The following is a 12,150-nucleotide window of genomic DNA, read 5'->3' on the forward strand; positions in this document are numbered from 1 at the left end:
CGCAACATTTGTTGCTTTTTACATATATAAGAATTTTTAATGCTAAAGTGGATGATATTTTTTTTTTATTTTAAACTTATTTATTTAAAAAAAAAATAAAACGTTTAATTCAGTTTTAGAATCTTATTTATATACGATTTGCAAATAAAGCAAGTAACTATATGCTCATAGCAATATGAAACGGGTTTTTTACAAACATCCATATAGTCATATATTTTATGTGTGTAAGTTATTACATATATTTGTGAAAATTGTTTATAATATATTTACATAAATATTATGAAAGAACAAAAAATTACGACAAAATTGAAAATAACGGAAAAGAAAAGAGTAATTTCATTTTATTTATAATATAAACAAAATTAAATTAACATATAGTTCCCCTTATGAGGTTATATAAATGTACATGTAAATATATACTTGTTTAGCTAGCCGTCAAATGTATTTTAAAAAAAAAACGGTTGCTTTTGCCTGACCAATCAGGTTTTTTTTTTTATCAAGGGGAGTTAAAAATATATTAAAATATTTCAAGTCATCATCTTCTATTTTTATATGAACCGTATATATCACCTTGATGCCTCGGCTTTTTACATTTGTCTCTTTTATTATATTATTTTTAAAAACAAGTTTAATGTTACAATAATGGAAACTTGATATTGTGGCACTCTTAGGAAGGACGAAAAAAAAAGTGTGTAAAAATGATGCGTTGCATTAACATGCATAAAAAAATATGAACATTCATATTAATGTGATAATAAAAAGTATAAACTTATTTTTTAACCTTTTTTTCTTTTTCTACCTTTGACCCTACGAGCTGACCAATGCACTTCATCGATTCGATTTCATGAAGCTTCTTGCCCGTATTCTGTAAAAAATGTAAATTGAAGAAAAATGAAATTAAAAAAAAAAAATACGAATAGGAGCACATAGATATATGTTATTGCACACTTACCGATCTGTAAATATATGTCGAACTTTCCACAAACGGTACAAGTTGAGATGATAGGAATATGGGAGGAGTTGGATAATTAATTTTATATATGACTGTTAAATATATTTTTATAAATGTTATAATTTTATTCTTATTTATTATTCCATCTTTAAATAAATTATCGTATATCTCTCTCAAATTTTGAACATGTTCATAAAAAAAAAATTCGAATGCTCTTAAATCCCACATAGCCATTATATAATCAAAAACATCATTGAAGGGTTTTCCCTCTGCATTTTTTAATTCTTTTGAGAATATTTGTTTTCTAATATTTTTTTCCTTTTTCTTACGAATATAAAATCGTATAAAATTTGGGATTGAATAAATTACCATATTTGACATGTCTTGTTCATAATTATCCATATCATCTATACTCCGTATACTGCTTGTATCGCTTTCTTCATCACAATTTTTGCATATCATTTTATTTGTTTTGTCTTCTTTTTCGTCATATTCTTTGTTTTGCTTTAATTCTCGATTAATGAATGTATTTATTAAAAATGATGGACTTAAAAATAAATAGGGTACAATCTTATGTTTTAAAAATATGCAGAGCAAAAATAACGATTTGACTAAAACAATATATATACCTAGTATTTTTTTTGATAGTATTGAACATATATGCTTAATGTTTAATATAATTAAGATAGTTATCATTATATCTTTTAAAGACGAAATAAGTTTGTCTATATTATAAAAAAAATAATTCAAAGTAAAATTTATTCCGTCTTTTATATCATTTACAAGGGTTAATAAATTGTCAATTGCTTTATATATATTTAGTTGTATTTTTAAAAAAATAGCTAGATGGAAAAAATTATCTTTAAATTTATATATACTTTTTATGAACTGTTCAGAATTTTCTAAGAATTTTATAGGTCTTAATAGATATGCCAATTTATTATTATTATTATTATTATTATCATGTTCACCTTTTCTTTTTATATAATAAAATTTGGAATAATGTTCCAAAGCTTTAAACCACAATTTAATATCTCTATTATTTACTAAAAAATATAATTTCTCAAATATTTTATAACCATACTTAAAATATCCAGCACGTATGCAAAGAACTCCTATTCTGTACAGATAAAAATGAGAACAGTGACTAATATTGCTATTTTGATCATTTTTTAAATTGTTTATTTTTATATAATCTTCTGAATTTAATTTCTCTATATTCTCCAAGTTCTTATAATTTTTTATTAGCCTATTTTTAAGGGATTTATTTGAAATGGATGAAATGGAATATATGTCATCATAATTTTCGGATTTTTCACCTGAATAAGAATATGATGAATAAATTTCAGAATATGACATAGACGAATAGCTAGTTGAGCTTCCCCATGTTGTTATACCACTATCCGACTCGTTCATATAATTATCATTTTCACATGAAATTTTATCAGTTATATTAACTTCAATGTCGTTGACACTATTGTTATCAGAAATTGAAGTACCAAATGATTTCAGATTTCGTAATGAATTTTTTGTATCTATTTCATTTTGTGTTTTATAATTTTTCGATTCTGGGCTTAGTGAATTTACCTGACTTGTACATAATTTTTTTTTTGTGTGTGCGTTATCAAAATAAAATATATTATTTAAAATGGTTAAAAATATAATTGTTTTTTTTCGCATTTCATGTATGATATCTTTGTCTTTGTGGAAATTGAAAAAGGAAAAATAAAAAAGCAACTTTACATTTCTAAAATTGCTTTTTTCAAGTTGAAAAAGATGAAATGTTTTATAAAAAATAGATTTTTTGATAAAATATATACATTTATTTTGTTTTTTTTCATCAAGCACATTGTTACCATCAATATCTTCTGATTGGTTTTCTCTCTGTTCTATCAAATAAAAAAATGGATCTTTTAAAATTTCCATAATATGTTCTTTTTTTAAAATAAAAAATATATCAAAAGCTTGAATAAATTTATTACTAAAAAATTTATGAAAAAATAATTTTAAAATAGGGTTACTTTTGCATTTTTTTAATTTACATATAATATCTATTAGAAAAGTGTAGATAAAACTGTTGGGTATTTCATCCTTGTAATAGTCATAAAAATTAAAATATTCAGAATGTATAGAAATATTTGTATCATTTTTAAGCCCATTTAAAATTTGTTCAAAATTATTTCCATTTAAGTTAGATTTATCCAAAGATAAAGAATCATTATACATATTAGAAGTTCCAGATGTGTAAATCAAATCATTATTATATTGATTTTGAATACGTTGGCAGTTTCGAATATATTGACAGTTTTCAATATTATTATCAAAATGATGATCATGATATATTTCATCATTTTTTTTTTTTAAATGTTGTGTATATATACTATTTCTATGATTAGTGTGTTTATCAATAATAAAATTTCGAATACAATTATTGTTCGGTCCATTAAAATTTACAATGTTTAGAAATAAAAAAAAATTGTTAAATATTGTAACCATATTTTTAGCGTCGTTTTTGAATATTATATATCTGGATAAAATTGATAAACACTTTAATATATGAAGTTTTAGCAATATAGATTTACTATGTTTATATAAAAAAAACAACATTTTTATAAACATTATTTTGTTTATAGTTAAATTGTTTATTTTTTCTTTATTAGGATATGAAATATCACTTAAATTTTCTTCAAGGTTATCAGATTCTATTGTCTTTTCAATTTTTCGAGTTTTCATAATTTGTTTAAATCTTAAATATTCATTCCCAAAAATATGACGATGATTTAGAGTATCTTTGTGAAATAAATTCCCTAATTTTATTTTATATTTTTTTAATAAATATAAACAATAATATATAAAATAATTTTCAACTCTTTTACAATTTTTATTATTTATAAAAATATTAGATGATATGTTATTTATTTCATTATCTGATATCATATTTATGTTATTACTTATTTCACTTATAAAACTATTTTTGCTTGTTGAACTGTCAATAGAGCTTATTTCTTCGTTTGTGTGTATTTTATAATTTGTGTATTCATCACTTTTTGTATCAGTACATGGTGAAATAGATTGAACATTGTTATTTATTTCAATTTGTGAATCACAATTTGATTGATTCGTACTGAAATTAAGATAGTTACAGTTTTCTTTTTCTTCTTTTAATTTTTTTTTTTTTTTTTTTTGTTCTTCAGGCTTTTCTTCATTTTTTTTTTTTTTAGTGTTTTTTTTTATAATTAAATTAATGTCTAATTCTTTTACAACCAATTTTTTTTTTTTTTCATTCTCTTTAGCTAGTTTCATTAAATTTTCAAAAAAATAATCGATTTTTTTCTCTACATCTAGGTTTTTTTCATTATACTGTTTTATGGGATTTCTAACATTTTTCACAGTTTCATTTTTTAAATTATTATTCGCATTATTTTTATCTTCACCATTTATATTTATAGTAAAATTGAATTTTCCTTCCATTTGTTCGCCCGTTTTTTTGTCCATTTGCTCGCCCATTTTTTCGCCAATTTTTTTGTCCGTTTTTTTGTCCATTTCGAAATGATGATTTTTCAATATGGACATAAATCTATTGACAAAAACATCGAAATAAATATCATGTATATTACTAGAGCATTTGTCAAGAAATGTGTTATCAAAACAGTGATTTGTGTTAATTTTTTTTTGTTTTATTTTTGAAAAATGTAAATAATTTTGAATGGTACATATTTCATAAATAATTTGAACAAACATGAATTTAGTAAATTCATCATTTAGATCCAACAAATTAAACCATCGAATAATTTCACTATTTTTTATAGTCAATATAAATGTAAAGTAAATATAATAAAAATAATTGGTTTTAAAAAATTGTTTATTTTCAGATAATAAATATTTATTACTTATATATGGAATAATTTTTTTTTTTTTTAATAAAAATAGTATGCTTCGAAAAGTAAAAAATTGTATTTTTCTTTTTTTCATTAAATGTGTGTGTGATATATTTAACAAAAACTTTAAAATTATTATTTGTAAATTGAATAAATATATATTTTTTAAGCTTAAAATTGTAGTGCTATAAAAATATGTGTCTATTATATTTACAACATTTTTTTCAATATGACTTGTATAATCTATAGACATCAATTTATTTATTATAGTCCAAAATTTTTTAAATAAAAAATAACTAACATATGTAGTTAGCTCATTTAAAATAACTGAAATACGTCCTAAAAATATACATCCTGTATAAGAAAATATATCATTTACTAATTGTTTGATATTATCCACGTTATATATATTTAATTTTGTTGACTTATTTAAATTTGTTGGAACCAATTCACTACTCTTTTCGATTTCTATTTTTTTATCTATATATCCACGTCTTATCAAAATGCAATTATATATTTTTTTTATAACAGAATATAAAACATCATGCGTCAAATAAGGAATGAAATCAATAAAAAGAGAAAATGCTACTATATATTCATCATAATTTATTTTTTGAAAAATAATAATTAATATAAAGTTAATAATATAATTACAGTGATTTGTTAAATTAATAAATATATGAGATAAATATAATCCTATATTTTTTAACAATTTATTTTCACTATTTAACATATGAATAATATTTAATATTATATTATTTTCAATAAATATTGCCTCATTTTTTTTTAAGACATAAAAATGTTCACTATTTTTTATATTTAAATTATGAATTAAAAAGTTTTTAAATAAAAGTTTTTGGATTATTGGATAAGATCTATATATTTGATAATAAGCAAAAATTTTTGTACCAATATGAGAACTTAATCTTATTATTTCTGTTAAAAATATTATACAATTATATAGAATTGTATAATTAGTAGAATAATTATTTTCATTTTTATATAATATATTTTGTATATATTCTATATCATTCGATGTTAATAAATTTTGTTCGTTTATGTTTTGAAAATATATAATATGTGACAACAAATTTATATTTTTTAATAATTGAGTTAATGACAAGTTTGAGCATTTTAAAGCTTCTTTTACTTGGAAAAAAATGTCTATATTATTTTTATTTTCAAAAAAAAAATAGTTTGTATAATTTAAAAAATCTTGATAACATTCTGTAATATTTAATGATAATGTGTTTATAGCACTTTCATCTATTTCTTTTATTTCTGGTAATTTTGGAAAATTGTTTAAATCCTCGTTATTCCCCCCCCCCTTGTTTCTTGTATCTATTTCTTTCATTTTCCCCCAAACCAGCATCTATACAATTTCGAAATATGCCAAGCCATTCATAAAATTCCAATATATATATATATATATATATATATATATATATATATATGCTCCTTTTGAAGGTTTAACTCACAATTAATTCGCTATGTATGATGTTATTCCTATTATTTCTTCTCAAAAAACCAATTTAAATTTGAGATTTCAAAAAAAGAAATTAAAAAAAGTAGTATTAATGTAATAATATAAATATATCTCCAATTATTTATATAAATGTTTCCATCCTTCTTTGCACAGTTATTATTGTTATACTTTTTTATCTATTTCTTAAGCTGTATATCAAGTTAATGATACTATAGCAAAAATAATACCATAATATGTTATATACTATTTGGGTTATTTTAATTTTATAAATAAAAAACAATCTCGATACAGCATTAAATTTTCATATTTTTTCCACATTTTTTTTTCTTATTCTTTTCTTATTTTTTTCTATATTTTTTCCATATTTTTTCTTATTTTTTCATTTTCCCCCCCCTTATTTAATAGGCTTACATGTAGTTGAGTAAAAATGACGTGCATATTTTCGCATCGTGGCAAATACGCGAAAAGGGGAAAAATGTGGAAAAAATGTAGAAAAAAATAAGAAAAAAAAATGAAAAAATGTGGAAATATAAGAAAAAAAACCTTAGGTATGCAATGAGTGTTAGAAAAAGATATACACACAAATAAGTTTATCTACTTATTTTAATTGTTTATAAAAAAAATATTGAGAGCATCTTTATGCATATATATCATGTTCGATTTTATGAATAAATATAAGTAGGGGAAGTACCTAACAAATGTATGTATATATTTTTCACTACATGTTCTTTAAACAAAATAAATTGATAAAAACTAATTTGAAAACTTTGCAATAATAAAAAGAAATTCCACATGTCTATGCAATATCTCCTAAAAACATAATTCTCATATATATGGTTTGAATTATTCCAATTAGAAAATTACATGTATGTATTATATATATTAAATATTTTTTGAAAAAACAAATTAGAGAAATTTAATACCTCGTTTTATGGCAGAAATGCACAAAAGAGCATATAGTGAATCACTTGGGTTGATAACAGACGAATTGAGTTAGAATAAAAAAATAAATAAAAATACTTTAATTTGTGTTGTCTATATAACATATATTTAATAAAAATAATTATACTTTAAATGTGTATATATAGGTATTCATATGCTTAGTGATGCTATTTTCTAAAATATATAAATATATGCATTCGAAAAATAAAATTAAAAATAGAACATAGAATTTATCCAGGGTTATTATTCATTTATGTTAAAGTATGTGAATATAATAATATGGTAGTTTACATTTTTTGATTTTTTTGTATGTATTAGGAAAAAAAAACTTAAAAGATATAAAATATGAAATAAAGGTAGATGAAAAAAAAAAAAAAAAACTAGAAAATGTTGTAGTAAGGATTCGAAAATTAGAACAAAATGAAGAAATAACTTTACAAACAGATCCAAAAGATAAAACAGCATTATATTTTAAAAAAGATTTTGAAATTGAAAAATATACCTTTGATTTAGTATTTGATGAAAATGATAATAATGAATCGATTTTTAATCAAATAGGTGGCCATGAAATAATTAATAGTGTGTGTAAAGGATATAAAGAAACTATAATAACATATGGCCAAACCGGAAGTGGTAAAACATATACATTATTTGGGTCTGAAAAAGAATATGGTATAATTTATTATTTTGTTTATCATCTATATAAATTATGTAATAAAAAAAATTATACAAAATGTTCGATATATTTAAGTATATATGAAATTCTAGGGGATACTTTAATAGATCTTATGTCATATCAAAATGAAAAGAACATCGAGTTTTATACAGAAGAATATTATTTGAAAACTATAAAATATCCATACAAAGTTGTGAATATAAAAAGTTATGAGGCTGCCAAAAAAATGATTGATGCTGCTTGTATGTTGAGGAATGTTGAAGCCACTTCGCAAAACATGAGGTTATTAAGAACATCATAAAAAATATTAACACTTATATGCAGACATATGCTTAGAAAGAAATATTATTAATTTATATTTAAAAATATCCAAGTGAATACATCTACAAGTTTTGGTTTTTATTTTGGATTTTTAGGTCCAGTAGATCCCATGCTATTATTCAATTTTTTGTCAACATTTCTGAATCCACTATTTCTAATAATGTAAAAACTGTTAAGGATTATTATGGTGTTTTAACTTTGGTTGATTTGGTTGGATGTGAAAGGGAAGAATATAATGTAAATAAAAATATAAATAAATATGAATATAAAGGAGGGAACACAAATGATAAAACATCTGCTCGAGTTTTAAATTCATCCCTTTCCTCTCTTAATAAAATGCTCAGAAAAATGCAGGTGTTACTTTCAAAGCTTACCTTAATCGCATCGTTTTGTATGTATCATGAAATCGACATATATATACTAAAATTTATGTACATTCATTATATCCTTTATTTTTTTTTGCAGATGGGTAATTTGGATGAATCAGATAAAAGACAAAGTGTTTTATGTAAAGTCTTATTTAACTATATACAAAAAACATGTGGAGTTTGTCTCATTTTTTGTTTTAATCCTACTCTAAGTCAAAAAAGTGTATAAAAAAAAAAATAATAATATAGTATTCGTTGTGCATATGTTTAAATATATTATTATATAATTTTATTTTTTATTTCCCCCCTTTTTTTGTAGCTTACCAGTTCTACTCTTACTATGGCAAACGAATGTAAAAAAATAAAAAGCAAAAGGAAACAACTATTTTATGTTAATTCTGAAAGCCGAGAAGCATTTTTCAAAAATATAAAAACCGAAGATAATACACATGCTCATTCTACAAATAATAATAATAATAGTAATAAAAAAACGAACGCTACGAATGAAAATCAATTTCAAGATATGAAACTGAATAGTGTTCATTCCAATAACACACAAAAAATGGATATACATAATTCAGATAAAGACGATATTAATGGTATAAATGAAAAAGTAAACATTCGAAACAATTCTTCAATATTTATTTTATATAAAAATGATGATAATAATAAAATTATAAATATAACAGATAAAAAAAGTGATAATGAAAAACATAATCTTTTAAGAAATCTTCTACATGAAATTGTAGAAGAAAAAATGATAGAAGACAAAAATAATAAAAATACTATTGAACAATTAAAAAATGATATTTCTAAATTAAAAAACGAATGTAATTTTTGGAAAAAAGAAACATATAATTATCATAATAAATTAAAAATGTTAAATAAAAACTATTTAAAAATTAATGAGTTCCTTTTTAAAACATTGAATAACAATTCTATTAATAGTACCAATAGCAATGACACAAAAATGAATTATAACATTCGAAACAATAGCAACTCACCAAATAGCTATCATAACTATTCTCTTAAAAATTATCCCAATGAGGCACGCAAACACGAGAAAAGTCAAAGCCTCTCAATCAATTTGAACAGGAAATTTTGTGAAGACAATAAAAATATCCTCATTAGTCCATGCACACATAAAAAAGAAGCACTTGATATTGAAAATAGCTATCTAAAAAAAAAAAATTCAATTTCATCTGACTCGTTCAGAACAAAAAAAAATTTAGAAAACGAAGAAAATTCTTCGAAAAAAAGAGATGGATATTCCAAAATAAATTCAGAAAGACATAACTTAAAAAGTAAGCCTATAACAGAAATTTATCAAATAAATGAACAAGGCTTAGAAAAAAACTCATTCTACAATAAGCATAGGTCTTTTAGCGAAGCATATAATTATGATGAGAAAAAAATTGCGAAATAATTCATCTGAACAAATAGGACATATTAAAAAAAACATTCTGACAAGTTCATAATAATGAATATAATTCGTCTTTTAATGCACACAATTTGAAAAAATCAAATTTAAAGCATGAACAGGTCAGAAAAGTAATCCATAAAATGAGCGACGAAATGGATGAAAGCATAGCGAACAAAAATAATATGTATGCTAATAATAGTTTGAAAGTAAGTTCGCGTGAACATTATAAAAGAGAGACGGATATTTTAAACTTTTATAAAAAAATATAAACGATTTATCAGTTAGAAAAATTTCATAATGAAATAAAACAAATTTAAATCATAACCAATCACCCAAAAATTATATAACTATTTTATCACCACGTTTAAACAATGAACATACAGAAAAATATAACAAAAATAATTATGAACAAAATAATTCACCAGTTGCTGAGTTGCCAATATAAAATGTTAACAATAGTAAAAAAAAGGAAAATATTCATTCCGCAATTAATAGTAACAGAGTGGTAACTATTTCAAAAGGTGTTATCAATATTGAAAACGGAAACAGTGAAAGAAATCCAAAATAGCAATTTTAACAAACTTAATAACATAACAGTTGAGTCCTTGGCAACGAAAATAAAAAACAGGATATTGAAATCGAGAAGTCTATCCATAGTACAATCGATAGATAAATAAATAAACGCACACATATAATTACTAAACACTAATATTAAGTGTAGTAAACATAAAAATAAATGATAAAGCATTAATATTATTATAATAAGGAAATTCAGCTAAAAAAATAATAATACAAATATTGTAGTAGTAGTAGTATTCCCTTTTGTTTCTACTATTTTTTTCTATTTTTTTCAAATTTTTTTCAATTTTTACGGAATTCTTAATACACTATATATATGTGTGTTTTCGTGTTAACCTTCAATTCATAATAAATATAATTGTAATTATTTTTGTTATTTATTTCATAATATTTTTACAATAATTAACTTTGTGGGGATGTACAAAGACATTGTTTAAATGTTTTTAAAATTATATTTTTATAAAAAAGTTTTAGAGAATATACATATTTGAACATTGAATATGATGAAACATATTTCCATGCTTTTCCTACGTTAATGTATAAACCATTTGTTATATATAAAATCGTAATAGCTATTTTTGGATATATTATAAATAAAAAAATACAATATGTTTTTTTTATTTAATTTATATAATGTTAAAATCAGCCCATAATTTTCCATAATCGCTATTAAACATATAAACAAAAAGTTATATTACAAAGCAAACTTCGAATTGCATGTTTTCATAATACATATATATACAAATATAAAATGTGTTAGACATGTAGATCCCAAGTTGCAATAATATGTACGATATCTTTATTCTTTTAAAATATAAAATTAATATTTTAGCATATATTTATTGTTTGTTCGATTTATTCAATTGTGATTAAATATTATTATTATTATTATTATTATTATTATTATTATTATTATTATTATATATACAACAATATATAATATTCAACATAACAATAATTGGAAAAATATATTTTTATAGGTTTCTGTAAATTTATAAAAACACAGTAAAAATAAATAAAAAATAAACGTATATGTTTCTCTATGTTTTCCTTTATTTAATTTATTTTATTTTTTTTAAATAATTTTTTTTACGATTTGTTTGCTTTTATTTATATTATTTTTTAATGCCCATTTATTTATTAGCTTAATTTATTGCGACGATTTGATTTAATAAAAATTTATAATTAATTTTTATTTATACTTTCTCTAGTTGCTTTTTTTTCGTTTCTTTTTAATTTATTTTTTCCGTTTATTTTATTATATTTAAAAAAATATTTTGGAGCAAATATCATAATATATTTAAAATAGAATCAACAAATATATATAAATAAATAATTAAATATTTACTGATGTTTATTGAAGAAATGGCGTATTTTTTTTATTATTAATGATTTAAAACATAAAACATTTTTTACTTATTTTATTACAATAAAAAAATAAGATATCCTTTATATACGCATCCTACATAGTTAAAGGTATGCATTTATGTATATAAGATATCTAATATAGTTGTATAAAAAAAAA

The 12,150-nt window shown here is 21.5% G+C and overlaps 2 protein-coding genes across 2 annotated transcripts; one reads left to right on the plus strand and one right to left on the minus strand.

Moving 5' to 3' along the window:
* Window positions 1-435: 435 nt before the first annotated feature.
* PBANKA_1224000 (conserved Plasmodium protein, unknown function) lies at window positions 436-6,202 on the minus strand (the record flags this gene model as incomplete). The annotated part of the gene is made up of 3 exons (XM_034566309.1): window positions 436-666; window positions 800-865; window positions 953-6,202. The coding sequence occupies 3 exons, from the start codon at window positions 6,200-6,202 to the stop codon at window positions 436-438; spliced, it is 5,547 nt and encodes a 1,848-aa protein (XP_034422918.1).
* Window positions 6,203-7,256: 1,054 nt separating this feature from the next.
* On the plus strand, window positions 7,257-10,049 carry PBANKA_1224100 (kinesin-like protein, putative; the record flags this gene model as incomplete). Its single annotated transcript, XM_034566310.1, has 5 exons — window positions 7,257-7,308; window positions 7,577-8,216; window positions 8,351-8,609; window positions 8,721-8,846; window positions 8,943-10,049. The coding sequence occupies 5 exons, from the start codon at window positions 7,257-7,259 to the stop codon at window positions 10,047-10,049; spliced, it is 2,184 nt and encodes a 727-aa protein (XP_034422919.1).
* Between the last annotated feature and the right edge of the window lie 2,101 nt (window positions 10,050-12,150).

This window comes from Plasmodium berghei (genome assembly GCF_900002375.2).
Source record: "Plasmodium berghei ANKA genome assembly, chromosome: 12".
In the NCBI taxonomy this organism is placed as follows: domain Eukaryota; phylum Apicomplexa; class Aconoidasida; order Haemosporida; family Plasmodiidae; genus Plasmodium; species Plasmodium berghei.